Source organism: Marmota monax, unplaced genomic scaffold, assembly GCF_021218885.2.
Source record: "Marmota monax isolate L192 unplaced genomic scaffold, Marmota_monax_Labrador192_F-V1.1 WCK01_AAM20220418_F8-fsc00022, whole genome shotgun sequence".
Taxonomy (NCBI): domain Eukaryota; kingdom Metazoa; phylum Chordata; class Mammalia; order Rodentia; family Sciuridae; genus Marmota; species Marmota monax.
In genome coordinates, this window is record NW_026695215.1 from 13,494,865 (window position 1) to 13,511,492 (window position 16,628).

Consider the following 16,628-nt stretch of genomic DNA (forward strand, 5'->3'; position numbering starts at 1 on the left):
GACATTAAAGAGTTAAAGATAATCACTGTTTTAAAGCAAACTGAATTAAACCAGACTCCTAAACTCCTCAACCTCAGACAGCTATTTCCATTAGCAAGCCACATCTCTATTTTGTAAATACTTTTATCATAATCATTGCTGACCTATTCTGATCACACCATTTCTGGAAAGACATCACTGTGACAAGTTTTTCTCATCATATCAATTTGTGTTTCTACAACTGAGTGATCATACTTCCTTAACAATCTAAAGACCCATTTATGAAATCCACATAAATTTCTGCGTTATGCTAGGACAAAAAGGAATTTTCCCATTCCTTCTTCCATTTGGGAATAATAAAAAAATTACAGAGATAATTTTTAAAATAAAGCCTCTGTTTTACATTCTTGATGCCACCTCTTCCTACTTAAAAATCTATTTCCTTTGCAATGATATTTTTTTTAATGTTCAACGCCCCCTACAAAGTACAAATACAATCTTGCAGGAGAATATGGGAACAGAGATTCCTATAATCACGTATTGTCAAATGCAAAAACAATTCTGGAGTAATTACCAAAAAACAAAATCAAGAATATAATTTCTCTATGCTGCGAAGAAAAGGTTGTACTTCTTTTATTCATTCTTAGTTCAGCTGAAGTGTTACATTTAAATAACAGAAAAGAAGCTCCCACTCACATTTTTTAAATAATTTTTGTGGATTTTCACAAAAAATTAAAAAATCACTTTTTTGTAGATTTGGTAACAAAGATTTGAAACAAATGTAGTCAGTCATTTAGTAATTACCAAGTGAGAATGTACAATCTATCACAGAAAATAAACTCAATAGCAAAGTGAAACAAGATACATGAATAGAAACCAAATCTCTTTATTCAATAGAAAAACTATGAACAACTAAAAACAACCCTCTCACAGGTGCTTTTAAGAGTGAAGTTTTCCTCTTCACTATTACTTCAACCATTAAGGAAAAAAAAGGAGTGTATATGCACTGGAAACAGTATATTTGAAACTTAGATTCTTACTTTTGATTTTCTTCTTCTTCTGATTCTTCGTGCTGGTCAAATAACTCCCACTTAGAAGTTGTTACAGCTACATGAAAAGTAAAGAGGATATAATATCACAAGGTAAATTAGCATTTTTTCAGCTGCTGCCTAAGAACTGAATGTTTATACTATAGAAGTTTTTAATCTGTTTATGTATTCTTTGAACAGCCAATTCTATGCAAAATCTCTTCCCTTAACACCTACAATTTTACTCAAACTCAAAACTGATAAAAAATGTGTCATTCTTCTTTCTGTGCTAGATGGTAACATCTATCAATTAAGTGCTAGGTCCAAACTGCATCTAATAATAAGCATTATGATTTTTTCTGAAATTGACCTCTCAAACAGATAGCTTCCCATCTACACTTTCTACTGAAATGCCTTAACCTTAAAAGTTTTGGGTATTTCTCTGATTACTCTCAATGCCTCCCAACTGAAGAATCTAAGAATCTAAGAAATTATTACTAGAGTAATAGCAACCACAATAAAAGCTCACACTATACATAAAATGTGGTTAACACTGGATCTTTAGAATGAATCATGTTATAAAACATAAAAGGAAAATACACACATACAAACGTATCAATGATTAACTTATAAGAACTCAATTTTTAAAATTTTTTTTAGTTGTAATTGGACACAATACCTTTATTTTATTTATTTATTTATTTTTATGTGGTACTGCGGATAGAACCCAGAGCACATGCGAGGCAAATGCTCTACCACTGAGCCACAACCTCAGCCCAAGAACTCATTTTTTTGAAGCTTGATATTTGCTATACCTTTACTCACCTTGTGCTTCCAATTCAGATTCATCTACAGCTTCCCATTTTGACGGGGCAACTTTAAATATAGGCTCATTCTTCTTTGAGTCTTCAGTTGCATCCACTAATGGAAAAAGAAGAACTATTAATTCTCACTACTAGGGGATGATCCAAGCTACTGCATTCAGGAATATTTACTCAATTATTAAAAAACAAAGTAAAACAAGGCCACACATGGAAAAATATTGATAGTATCAAGAACAAGGATGCTTCTGAGGTCCAAGTTTTTAACATTATACAGAACCCCACCCCATCCCCATCTATGAGAGACACACTCCAAGACCCTAGTGGATACCTGAAACCAGACAGGCACTAAACTCCTTATATACTGTACTTCTCCATATATACATATCTATAATAAAGTTCAATTTATAAATTAGGCACAGTAAAAGAGTAACAAAAACAATCATACAGTAGAATAATCAAAACACTATACTGTGATACAAGTAAACCTTAGGAATTATTTATTTTTGGAATTTTCCATATAATATTTTTGGACCAAGGTTAACAGCAGGTAACTGAAACTGAAAGTGAAATGGCAAATAAGGGGAATCTACTGTACATATCAACTCAGAAAACCTTGGTTAGTAATATTTTAAGCAAACGAAGAAACACAGAAGTAAAATAAATATATCTTGAACACCTTTACCTAACTGTTGTCTAAAATATCAAATCCCTAATTTGTTTAATATTTTAACATAATTTTAGGCAGCTAAGAAAACTGAATCTGTAGACTGGAAAATGTAATAATAAAAACAGAACTGGTAAGACTAGGTACATGGCATTGTGAATATAATTGTGAACAAGATTTGATCTATAATTTCCTGACAAGACAAAAAGGAAGTTACTAATATTATAGGAGGCCGACTATCTCAACAAAGAAAGGTGACCATAAAAAAATTTAGTCTTTTCCTTGGGGCTAGGGTTGTGGCTCAGCGGTAGAGCATTCACCTAGCACATTCGAGGCACTGGGTATGATCCTTAGCCCCACATAAAAATAAATAAATATAATAAAGTATTGTGTCCAACTACAACTAAAAAAATATTTTAAAAATAAAGTCTTTTCCTTGGTATAAACATTACCTTGGTATAAACATATTCAAGGATATTTGAATTTCGAAAAGTCAGAAAAATTTGACACCTTAACATTTTATTAAAATATTAAATAGAAATAATTCTTTCCATATTAGCATGAATAGAAATTAGTTTTGGTAACTAAACTTATTAACTACATTTAATGCTTGAAATCTGAACTTACAAGGCACTCCATCCAGATCATCATCAAGACTTTTTATAGGAACTCCATCAAGATCATCAATCGGAGTAGCATCAATGGGAATTCCATCCACATCTTCTAGAGGTGCACCATCAAGCTCTTCTTCAATGGGAGCACCATCAAGATCATCTGGTACATCCTGCAGAACCACATACAACTAACTGTAACATTTTCTTTGCTTGTTAAAGTCTCACTACTATAAACCTAACCAGTACAAGTAAGGTTGGTTGGATACCCACACTCCCGGGTACAACGTTAAGACAATAATATTTTATTGTCCAGTCTGCCCATGAAACAGGAACTGGTACCTTTCTTTATATAATATTTACCAAGTGCCAAGTACCATGTGAGTCAATGATGAGCAAATCATAGAATTTACGAAAGGTTTTTTTTTTTTTGTTATTATTTCAGGAAATCAGATAATCACAACAACATACAAATAATTGTTACAATAATGAGGTATATCACCATCCTATTAGAATGATTAATAAGGAAGTTTCACTTTGGAAGAGAAAACACTATCCACTTAAGAAACTGAAACAAAACCCATGAGTAGGGAGGATATGGAAGGATCTTGCATGAGTGAAAATGTACAGCTTGACTATTAAAGATGAAAGACTCAAGAACTATTGAGGTAAAAAGCAACAGAATGGAGGTGAATAGAATCTGCTATCATGTGCTATACCTTTTCATATACGTATTTACTTATATAGTTCTTTAATAAAATGAAGTCATGCTAAATACAGATGGTTCCCAACTTACTTACAATTATTTTTCGAATTTATAATGGTGCAAAAAAAGTGAGACATGTTCAGAGGTTAATCGTACTTCAAATTTTGAATTTTGATCTTTTCCTAGGACAACAATATGTTATATGATCTTCCTGTGATGCCGGGCAACAACAGCAAGCCACAGCTACCAGTCAGGCGCATGCTCATATGGATATGTACTGAGTTATCTGAGTTATCACCATTTTTTGGATACAGATATTTAGCAAGTTACATGAGATATTCAATACTTAATTTAAAACTAGGCTTTGTGTTAGGTAATTTAAGTGTCCTGAGCATGTTTAAGGTATAGGAGGGTAGCTATGACATTCCATAGATTAGCTGCATTAAATGTTTTTTCAATTTATGATACAATCAACTTACAATGGATTAATGAGACCTTATCATAAGTCATGGAATATCTATATATGGCTTGTTCTCTAATGTATCATAAATCTTTCATGTCATCAAAAAAAAAAAAAAAGCCACTAATTTTTACATAAAGACAGAACACAGAAAATTCCCACTATATATAACTTTGATTCTAGGGCTCAGGTAATTTTAGCAATAAAAAAAAAAAAAAAAAATCATTATTTAGTGTTAAACAATAGATTTTTTTTTAAACAAAGAAATGCTATCCCCAATTTTCCAAGAAATCTCCATACTGCTTTCCATATTGGCTGCAACAATTTGCAGTCCCACCAGCAGTGTATGAGTGAACCTTTTCCCCTCACATCCTCAGCAACACTTGTTGTTTGTATGCATAATAGCTGCCATTCTGACTGGAGTGAGATGAAATCTTAAGAGTGGTTTTGATTTACATTTCTCTAATTGCTAGTGATGACAAACATTTTTTCATGTGTTTGACAACTGACTATAAATCATCTTCTGAGAAGTGTTTCTTTAGGTCCTTGACCCATTTATTGACTGGGTTATTTGTGGGGTTTTTTTGTTTTTTTTTTTTTTTTTTTTGGTGTCTAACTTTTTGAATTCTTTATATACCTTAGAGATTAGTGCTCATCTGATGTGTGAAGGGTAAAGATTTGCTCCTAAGATGTAGGCTCTCTATTCACCTCACAGATTATTTCTTTTGCTGAGAAGATTTTTTAGTTCGAGTCCATCCCATTTATTGATTCTTGATTTGACCCAGCTATCCCTTTCCTTGGTCTATACTCAAAGGACTTAAAAACAGCATACTACAGGAATACAGCCACGTCAATGTTTATAATTCACAACAGCTAAACTGTGGAACCAACCTAGGTTCAATACATGAATGGATTAAAAAAAAAAAAACTGTGGCATATATACACAATGGAATATTTATTACTCAGCAATAAAAGAGAATAAAATCATGGCACTTGCAGGTAAATGGATGGCGTTATAGAAGATAATGCTAAGTGAAGTTAGCCAATCCCCCAAAACCAAATGCCAAATGTTTCCTCTGATATAAGGGGGCTGATTCATAGTGGGGTAGGGAGGGGGAGCATGGGAGGAATAGATGAACTCTAGATAGGGCAGAGGAGTTGGAGGGGGAGGGAAGGGGGCATGGGGTTATTAATGATGGTGGAATGTAATGATCATTATTATCCAAAGTACAGGTATGAAGACATGAATTGGTGTGAATATATTGTGTATACAATCAGAGATACGAAAAATTGTGCTCTGTATATATAATAAGAATTGTAATGCATTCCGCTGTCATACATAAATAAAAAATAAATTTAAAAATTAAAAAAAAAAACAGAAAAGAAATGCTATTCACATATGTAACATACCACACTGCAGTCCAAAAACAAATTTCAAAAATAATCAGACAAATATAGAATGCCTACCTCGGTTTCCTTTTCTTCAATAATATTTACAAGTCCTAAGAAAATATTCTGTAGTTTGATCAAAAATGGTTCTGGATAAATTGCCCAATCTTCCCATGCTCTGAAGCAGGTCATTACCCGTTGCTAAATAAATAGGAAATAGACAATGAGTTACTATTGTGGGCAGTGTCTCAAAGTTCAGTTCCTAAGAAACAACTATCATGATTTGCTGAATTTTCCTTTAAACTGACACTCTTCATAAAATTTTCAAAAAGCAAATATTTCATATTTAAAAAAAAATCAGTGTCACCTTCAAATTAAAGGGGAGCGGGACAACCACAATTGTTTGCTTTTCATCATATAAAGTCAATTCCAATATTAGTACTAAACATGAGTCTTATTCTGGGGTAGACTTAACAGAAATTTAGGAAAGCTGAAATCAAAGTAGCCAAGTTTTAACCTGAATCCCCTGTGGCCCAATAAAATACTTCAAATATCTGGCTAACATTTTCCTCTGCCATTCCCAAAACTGTCAATTCTAACTTAGGGTAAATATTTCAGAAAAAAATATTTAAAAAATAGATTTGTCTAAATCCTCTAGATGATGGGATCACTGGCTATCTTTCCAAGTTAAAAAATTTTCCTAACAAAGTTTTCTTCCCATGAAAGTATATTTACTTATTCAATTATAAGTTATTTTTTGGCTTTTCTTAATACCAGTCTATTGCTTATGAGGCTATAAAAAATTAGTAGCTGAATATGCTTTCTAAATATAAATAACAAAAATGTACATTCCCTAATCCAACCACACTGTATGTACCATTACAAAACAGTTTAACTTCTGAATGTGCTCTGTGGGAGGGGAGGAACCTAATAGCTAAAATATTTAAATAATTAACACTTAGAACTAATCTGATAAAACAAAAAGTGATGTATTTTAAATTTTCTTATACTTTTAAATAATGAAGGTAGCAGTAGAATTTTAAAACACTAACTTCTAATATGCTTTTCTAGCCCTCCAATGCCCTCCTCCTCCACCTATCTAGAACACTTAAGGCAAAAACAGAAAACAATATACATACCTTAAAGTTTTCAGACTGCAAATGGCCTTGAATTGTACGATAGGTAGCATTGAGGTCTGAAAATATCTGACATAACTTTGTTTCAAAACTGAAATTTAAATAATATATCCTTTAAAATAAAATCTGTTTGAAATTGCACCTCCTCTTCAAAATGCTAATCAATGAAAACCCCTCTTGGACTTAAAATTAAGATCAAGGTGCTTTGACTTCTACTATTCTACATTTTCTCCTGTAAAGACCCCCAAGAGTCGTAAGTATTAGTTCCCTTCAAAAACAAGGTACTTTACATTAGGACACAGTTGAACCATCTATTTCAACTTCTGTTTTATAAATAGGAAACTTATAAAAATTTAAGTGACTTGACCATAGCAAAAGCAGAGTAGGATCCATTTCTAAATTTCCTTTCAGAGACAAGTTTTGTTCCTGAGCCTAATTTATAAAATAAACACAGAAGAGGAACTCTAAGAAAGAGACAGCTTAATTATAGAACAGCAGTATAATTTCTTAATGCCTCAAAAAACATTAACAATGAAAATCATACAATGATGAACAGAAGAAAATGGAGATGTTATAGTTAATGTTGTATCTTTGCTCTACTCCTTTATGTCTGCTTATTAAACAACAACTAAATAAGATGTTATTTTTTTAACTTCACCTATCTTGTTATTTTGTCAACACTTAAGAATCTGACATTTAAAAACTGAAATAAAAATTAAAACTTCCCCAAAAACTGGTAATTCAGATTACAGCAATTTAGTTCAATAAATCCAGGCCAATTTAAAAGAGAATTCTCTAACCATAAATAAATTCAAATTATTTCTTCTATGTGGGCGATGTTAACAATTGATCCTCTTTTCTAAACTCCTTACCCTTAATTATTTTATTTCGGGAATATCAGCTTATATCATTATACTTACAATTTTCTATAATATGAAGCATTGGCAACTTTGGCTGAAGAGTTGTACAAAACATCAGAAACCAAATATAATCTGGCAATCTATAATGCCAAAAGATAACACAAATGGATTAAAAATAAAAACCATTAGCCAATAATATATCTAGAAAAAAACTCTATTGTCATTTCTTGGAATCGGGGCATAAGGCTAATGTTCAGCTATAATTTAATAATCACTCCCAAATTAGAAAAGTTATATGAAATTCAACATCATGGAAATGACACGAGCAGGGATAAAATCTGTCAACTCATTTATAGTTCGAGTTGTTGGTTACTTATATGTCGATGACAAAAGTTTCCCAGGCAGAGGAAAATAAAACTACACGGGAAAGATTTTGTCAAAGTTCTTCATGCAAAAAGAAAACCAATTCCAATTCAAAAAGAAGTCAACTATTATCTCCTATTTACTTTATTAAACATTCAGAAAAAGAAACCATTCCCATACCTTTTTAGGAAGAGGTGTCTTTAAGATAGACAATGATTCAGTAATGCAATCCACTATTTCTTCAGCAGCTTCAGCATTATTAAGACAGAAGACCATTGCATCTCCAATATCATTTTTTCTTGGAGTTAATCCCCGTAAGATTTCTTCTAATTTGTCCCTCTGTCTGAAAACAAATTTTTAAAATTATAAAATTACAGATATAAGTTTCAAATGCCATTATAGTTTTTGCTCACAAACTAATCTCTTTAAAGTCCACTCAGATAAAATAGATCTGAAGAATGTATTAAGTACCCCAAACTCGTTACCATTTTAATTTTTTTTATTTGAACATAACACCTTTATTTATTTTTATGTTGGTTGAGGATCAAACCCAGGGCCTTGCACACTCTAGGCAAGCACTCTACTGCTGATTCACAACCCCAGACCCTCATTATCATTTTTTTAAGAACTTATTTACAGAAGAATACTTCTCATGAAACTAAAAATATTCAATGACCTTTTTAGCTTACAAATTAAGTAAATTTAATATTATGGGTATATTTCCAAATCTTTAAGATTATCTCATCATACTGAAAAACGTTCTTGTTCTTTACTCTCCTTTCTTGAAGGAAGTCTTATTACTTTAGCACTTTGGCATGGGATTAGGACAGGCTAACTTTTTCTGTAATGAATAAGATCACAAATATTTTAGGTTTTGCAAGCCATATGGTCTCTGCCAGTCACTCTACTACTATAGCACCAAAGCAACCATAGACAACATGTAAAGAAATGGGCATGGGCATATTCCAATAAAACAGTATTTACAAAAACAGGAGGCAGTCAGATTTAGGCTTTGAGCTGCCTGCAGATTCCTGGACCAAAGTAATAATGGACCCATCCCTACAGAAACAAATACACTCAGATATGTAACACACCATTAGCAAATGCTCTCACAGTGCATCAAAGCAACATGTATTAAGATAATAGAAGGGGCTAAGGTTGTGGCTAGCGGTACAGTGCTCGCCTAGCATATGCGGGGCCCTGGGTTCCAACCTCAGCACCACATAAAAATAAATAAATAAAATGAAAGTATTGTGTCCAACGACAACTAAAAAATAAATATTAAAAAAAGAGATTAATAGACTATGCAATGAAGTCTAACTTTAAATGCTAAAAATTCTTTTAGCTAACTTTTCCCTATGAGATATATGGAGCATCCTCCAAATATTTAATAAATATGTTTCTGCTTTTTAAATCAGGCTAATTGCATTTACCAGGGCTGAGTGAGCACTAATAACATGTTTGCATGGCAGCCATCTCACAGCTCACACACTGTAAGCTCTATGAAAGACTTTGCATAGTCAACATCTGACCCCTTCCTAACCACACAGTAATTTTTCCTCTTTATGTTGCATTCAAAGAGGCAAGAATTCTAAGGGTCCCTAGATAATTCCTGTAAGAGTCTGAAGTATTCTAATGCCAGAGAAAGAAATCAATCATGTTTAAGAGATCATCAATAGTTTTATCACCAGGCACAGGACACGGTCAGTAGGACAGACATATATATTTGCCATAATGTTTAAAATTATAAAGCATATGATGAAAGATGTTAATATTTTAAATATTCACAAGTAGAAAATCATTGTATTTTAGGGTTATACCAATAAAACTATTAATTAAAGCAAAGTGACTTTTCTGAATATATAACAGAAAAAAAAGCATCTTACTCTTCCTTGAGTGCTCCCTTCTTACTAGGTTCCTCTACAAAAGCTTCTGTTTCTTGTTCTTCTGACATTCCATGAAGGTATGGATTTAATGGTGGTGGCCTCCAAAAAGATCCATTTTTGAACATACGAAAATCTTCTGTCCGCCATTTAGTTGGAGAATCTCCCTAAAAATTTCCAGGAAGTTATTAGAAAGGTCTAATAACTCAAGAGTGAAATTAATAAAGCAATTAATTCTACTTGCCTGCAGAATGGAATAAAGCTTCCACCTGTAGTAAACATGGGCAGGTGTCTGGTTTTCAAATAAGAACCTAAACAAAACAAAACAAAAACATTATAGACATCATATTCTTTTAGAAAGGGCTACCTTCAACTAAATATAAACAAATGATAAATATTATTTGCCCATTTAGTTCTAAAAAACAACTACAATCAAGAGACCCCCCAAAATTCCTTATATTTTGCCATCTGTTCCTTACCCCTTCCCTGCTGTCCCAACTCCAGACCACATTAATGATCGAGTTCAATACTTAAAAGGCATGTTTCTTGCTGGGACTTACAATGATTTATATGGAACACTTATAGGTCAGCTGCTGTGTCAGGCAATGGAGAGATTTTTCTCAACATGTAATTTCAAAAGTAGTGATTTTACACTACTTAAAAGAGTGTTAAATTAATGTCTTAGATACCATAGCAATTCAGAAAATAAACAATTTCCTTTCAAACTCGTTTAACTATAGTTTATGAAAGTGTCTTTCTTTTTTTTTTAAATATTTATTTATTTATTTATTTTAGTTTTCGGCGGACACAACATCTTTGTTTGTATGTGGTGCTGAGGATCGAACCCGGGCTGCACGCATGCCAGGCGAGCTCGCTACCGCTTGAGCCACATCCCCAGCCCCTGAAAGTGTCTTTCATTGAAAACATAATGAAAAGTATTTTTCTCCTAGACAATGCTAAAAACAATGCTATTTAACTAAATCAAAATGTGGTAGAAAAAAAAAACTGATCTAAGCATTCTAATCAACAACTGACTTATCCTTTTGCAAAAATAATCTTGTACTCTAAAATTTTATTCTTAATTCCTAAAAGCAGTTTAAAAATACACACCTGAAAATATCATACAATTTCACTTATATGAGATACCCAAAGCCAAATTCAGAGAGATATAAAGTAGAACAATGGTTGTGAGGATACAGAGCTGGGGAGATGGAGAGTTATTATTTAACGGGTACAGGATTTCAGGTTTGGAAGATGAAAAAAGTTTTGGAGATGGATAATAGTCATGGTTACTAACACAACAATGTGAATGGATTTAAAAGGCACTAAACTATACACTTAAAAATGATTATAATGGTAAATTTTATGTTATAGTACCACAATTTAAACAATACACACCTGAACATAGGATTGTTGATTTCTCTGTTCATAATCATAGCTTCAAACATTGGCCCTTCACGTACAACAAACTCTATCATTCGATGTATCAGGGCGAGCAAATTCCTACAACAACAACACAGTTAAAGAAAATGGATTCAGACCTACCACTATATAAAACTATACTTGACCTAAATTACTACAATTGTGCAGAAAAAGATCATTCTGCTGACTAAAACAGAATTTAATACCAAAAAAGCAACCTGGAGCATACGATAATGCCTTGTGCATTAAGAGGGAATGGGACAGTGGGGGTAGGGGAGCGGGAAGGTGGGAAAGGTGAAGGGAGGGTGGGAAACCACAACACAGCCTCATAGTAATAGAAGTTTAATTTTCTAAATGTCACTTAATTTTATTTTTCAAATGCAAAACATTAAATCCTGAATCACAACTAATTGGAAAGCTGTAAATATATAAAACCAGTAACTTATAACTTGCATATTATAACCACTAAAATTTACATACTATCTGTTTTAAAAGAAAATATTCCTAATCCAAGCACTTTTGTAGTTGTATTGAAATGTTATAACCATGACTATAATTTATGAAAATGCAAAACTACATGTCAAATTTAAGGCCTGATTTAATGAAAAATCCATCCAATTCCTGTGCTTTTCTGGTACACATTATACTAGATGGAGTTTTTATTAAATCTGACCTTTAATGAGGCAACATCCCTTTGAAGCACACTTCAAACTAGTTCACAATTCATGGCATGTACAACTCTGCCTACATGTTAAGAATCAATGAAGAAATTATATTGCCAAAGCCTTAAGTGAATGGAGTCCTACTCTTTCCAAACTGGGGGACATGGTGAGATGCCCTTCCCATTCTTCATAACCATGATGTTCAAATATTTAAGCCAAAAATAAATATACATAACTTTTTCCTACAGTCATTTATTCTCTGAATTTTTAGAAGGCCTTTACTGATTTTTTTTTTTAATCTGAAGCTAAAATGTCTAATAAAAGACTCCAAACACAATTTCAGACATTGATGATACTATCAGGTAAAAATGACTCAGCTTACTTATAAGCTACTTATAATTTCTCATTTCACCAGCTGCCCAGCATACAGAGCTGGCAAACAACAATTGGGAAAAGCAAAAGGATATTGGCTCTTGGTATAAGGCACACATTTAAAGTTACATCTTTAGCATTCCCAGTTCAAATTAAGTTCATATAACTGCTAGAATATAAATATAGTTATAGAACAAGACGGATTTTTTTTTTTTTGGCTGTATATAACTCCCTGTTTCAGAGTACATGGACAGTAAAATAACCTATCTTATGTTGACTATAATTATTTTCTCACAGTTTTCAAACAAACCTACTTAAGTGGATGCTAAAATCTCTACATAGTAAAAAAATAATTTAATTCTAAAGGAGGTAAAAAATTATATGCAGGTGTAAATCTTAACAAAGGGGCAACTATATATTTAAAACTATTAATTCAACCATAAATTGTTAAAACTAAAAACAAAAATCACTTAATTTTAAATTTAAAAAATTATTTTCCTTCATAGAAGTATTAATAGTTCTGCAAATATGCAGTTGATATCCAAATGAGAATGTATTCTCAGCATCCATAAAATTAATGACATTACTTTCAAGAAAGGGAGATACTGTAAAATTATGATTCATTCCAAAATTCCCACTGCTGTGAGCCAAATTAAAGTAAAGGGAAATTTTATACATCATAATATATAAGACCATTTACTAGGTGGACAAACACAATACACCCAGAAACTTGTATAAATTAAGTCAAAAGCAACTTGACTTCAGTATTAAAGATAGATGAAAAATGGTTTAGCAAGTTTAAAACCAAAGGGTTCACTCTAATGGTGAGTCAAGACTTTTCAGTAAAATGTATACTCAAAATTTTGTTTAGAAATAAGCTGAGCCACAAGTAAAGCTACTATGGGATATATGTTTTTTGAATATTACAAAAAATACTTTCCTGTGAATGCTTTATTAGTGGAAAAAAAACCCACTATAGTTTTAAACAGGCTTGTAACTGGTAAAATCTATTTTTACAAAATTAAAAGTTTTTAAATGTTTCATGATTATTTAAAATCAAAATCTGACAATTAGTAGTTGCTAACTTGAATTCAAGATTATTAAAGAATTGTAATCACACTTTTTTCCTTAAGAATTTTGTAATTTCCTTATTTTTTAAAAAATGTTGACTTTCTACCAGGATAAAACAGTGTAGTACAAAAAGATAATATATTTTAAAGTGCATTATTTTATTTTAAAATGGTAATTATCTTATTCTGGGAAACCACAACAAAAAAACAAAAAACAAAAAAATTGTCTCTCAGTTATAATAAAACCACATTTATTGGAGTCGATCGTACCAATGTCTGGTCAAAAACTGTATACTTTCCCAATCCATCCCATGATGTTTTCCTGGTCCCCCGCTGCCGCAGACAGTTCAGCTGGTGTTGCTCACCAAGGCCAATGTCAAAGAGAATTTGGTATTCTTTTGTGTTCATTTATTATTCAACCAGTGTTGTGTTCCTGTGTTTGGGAAAAGGCTTAGCTTGACTGAGCAAGAGCATACCTAGAGTATGAATTCTTCTGCATTGATAATATATTGAGAAAGGAAAAAAAGGAAGAAAGAAAAATAAAAGAATTCCAAACACCTATATTACCATGGAAAAAAGACTCTAATAAATACAGTGTTCACAAAAATATTAGGAATTTCTTCTTAAAATTAATTAGGAAAAAATAAATAAAACTATGCCCTCAGTAAGGAGAATGCAAACCAAAGTTGTATATTAAATGTGGCTAATTCAGAAATCAAAGAAGAAGGGAAAAAAAAAAGATTGGGTCAAATTATAACATTATCTAAAATTTAAGATGTTTTATTTAAAACACCTATTTGCCCATTATAATAGTCTAACATTAGAACAACTCCACATTAAATCTATTAAACATTTTCTAACTCTAAAGCTATAAAAATTCTCTACATTAATAACAATAAAAACAAAAGATAATGACATGAAATTGCAAAGCATACTAAAGTTAATTAAATTTCATACATCCCCCCCAAAAAGTACTGGGAAGGAACCATTGCTCAGTCAAGATATTACCTTTTCCTCAACACCATTTTTTTTAAAATTCAGAAGGGGATATTGTCTATATTTAGATCAGTAATAATAAAGAAAAACATGTACCTTTCTGTTGGGATAACCACTTTGACTATGGCTTGCGACAGAGTCTGTATATGAAGTCACATCAGATAATAAACATAGAATATGTGAGTATTGTTAACAAGTAACAAGCAAAAATATACATATGCATTGAAAATACTACACATCTAATCACAAGTTTTGCAGGCAATCACTGCATTTGAAGTAATTATACACTAAGCAATTACATAAATGCAAATGGATGTGTTCAGTGAACAATAAATGTTCACCAAATGCAAAGAATCAGAACATTCCTGCCAGAATGCACATCAATGCACTGAAATAGGTACTACACTGAGAATTATCAGATAAAGATTTTAATTTGTGAAATAATTAGCTGTTTGCCTCTGATCATACAGTTTGCTACTTTGTTCCCAAGCCTTTAAAACCAGCCCTGTCATTTTAAGTGTAATTAAGTCACAACAGAACCAACAGATTCTTATAACTTGAAATTCAGTTGGTTTTATGTTTAATAAAGAGAAATACTCACCCTTTGCTTTTTACTAGATTAACTTTTTAAAAATACCACATATAATCTCAAATATTCTAATACCTCAAACCTCGAGAGTTAGCTAGCTGCCATCCAAACAATTTAACTATTTAGGTGATCTTTCTAATTGATAAGTCACTTAACCAAATAAAAACTATCACTTTCTCAGAACAAAATAAATTTAGATACTGCACTTAAGCAAACCTGGATACAACACTGGACAAAGGGGGAGAAAAAAACTTAACAAGTGGTCAAAAAAGGAATGGTAGCCACAAATAAAAATGTGACCTAGTATTTCAATACAGGGTTTCCATGGGCTAAGGCAGGGAACACATCTATTTATTTCTTTAAGAAGTTGCCAAACAGAATTACACACACATTTTCTATAAAATTGTTGAAAAGAAACACTACCACAGATTTAGTATTTACAAATTAGATGCGGCCCTATGTACATTTTTTAAATTACCTTCTCAAAATCCTCCTTGTTTTTAGGTGGTGGTAACATGGGAGCATTGGGGTTTTTTAACCGTTCTCTAGGCTGCGCATTAAAAGGCAGTCCGGATGGAGGTGGGGGAAGTGTATGTTCCATCATAGAAGGCGGAATGTATATTGGATGTGGAGGAATAGGTACAGCTTTACCCCAACCTAACTTCATTTCAAAAGACATAATCATTTTTCCTACAAAGGAAGAAAAGAAAGGTCACTCTCCTAAGTCTCTAAAGAAAATAAAGTATATCTGGTTATTTGAATTATATTTCATTTTTAACCTCTTCATTCCTCACTGGAGTTTACATAACTACTTTTACAAACCAAAGAAATGTCTAAATTCTATTAAGTGAATAATTATAAAACTTTCTTACCATTTAAATTTTTTAAAGCTCTTTCAGCATCTCTTCTATTCATAAAGGCCACAAAGCCACAATTTCTTTCTCTTGCTCTTTCTTCATCAGTTCTAGGCCACATAATTTTCACACTAGCTAATGGTCCAAATCTTCCAAATTCTTGGCACAGCATTTCTTCATTCATCTATGAAAAGGCATTAAGGGTTTTTTGGTTTGAAAAAAAAAAAAGACAATTCTGTGCCAATAGAAAGCAAAGTAAATTTTGCAAAAATGAAAATCAACATATTAATGCAACAATTCTCCCTTCACACACCAGAAAATCTACACAGGTAAAATCCTGCACTCCTGGGGCACTCACACTTATTTTCAAATCACAAACGTTCTATTTCACTTAAATAAGATGCCAGGGTAGGAAGGCTGAGTGGCTGAAGAGAACAAAAAGCATATTTAACTCCCTTCTTTCTGTTTTAATATTTTAGAATCTAAGTAACCTGTTCTACAATGATGGTTTCTATGTCTAGGCATTTAGCAGCATTTTTCAGGCAGGAATAATTAGCACATTTAAAAGGAAACATTTGTTGATGATGAAAGAAAAAACCACCTTCCAACATCAAACTACTTCTCACTAGTATAAACCAAGAGCAGGGAAACAAATCAGTGAATATATAATAAGGTCAAATATTCTAATAGGTGTTTTGTTTCCCTTTGTTTTTTGGTTTTGGGCGGGGGGGGGGGGCGTTGGTGTGTGTGTTACTGGGGA

At 32.2% G+C, this 16,628-nt stretch overlaps 1 protein-coding gene across 4 annotated transcripts in view; it reads right to left on the bottom strand.

Annotated features, from left to right (window-relative positions):
* U2surp (U2 snRNP associated SURP domain containing) overlaps positions 1–16,628 on the bottom strand; it is a 53,675-nt gene that overhangs the window by 15,094 nt on the left and 21,953 nt on the right. For 3 of the 4 annotated variants that reach the window (XM_046431434.2, XM_046431433.2, XM_046431432.2), the window contains exons 11-23: positions 15,887–16,052; positions 15,493–15,704; positions 14,522–14,565; positions 11,302–11,406; positions 10,148–10,214; positions 9,907–10,070; positions 8,201–8,363; positions 7,718–7,797; positions 6,801–6,888; positions 5,740–5,862; positions 3,123–3,279; positions 1,833–1,928; positions 1,020–1,086 (exon numbers count right to left, since the gene is read on the bottom strand). In XM_046431434.2, coding sequence (XP_046287390.1) covers positions 1,020–1,086; positions 1,833–1,928; positions 3,123–3,279; positions 5,740–5,862; positions 6,801–6,888; positions 7,718–7,797; positions 8,201–8,363; positions 9,907–10,070; positions 10,148–10,214; positions 11,302–11,406; positions 14,522–14,565; positions 15,493–15,704; positions 15,887–16,052 — 1,532 coding nt within the window. Of the gene's footprint in view, positions 1–1,019; positions 1,087–1,832; positions 1,929–3,122; positions 3,280–5,739; positions 5,863–6,800; positions 6,889–7,717; positions 7,798–8,200; positions 8,364–9,906; positions 10,071–10,147; positions 10,215–11,301; positions 11,407–14,521; positions 14,566–15,492; positions 15,705–15,886; positions 16,053–16,628 lie in introns of those variants that run through there. The other variant, XM_046431436.2, reaches the window with a different exon arrangement.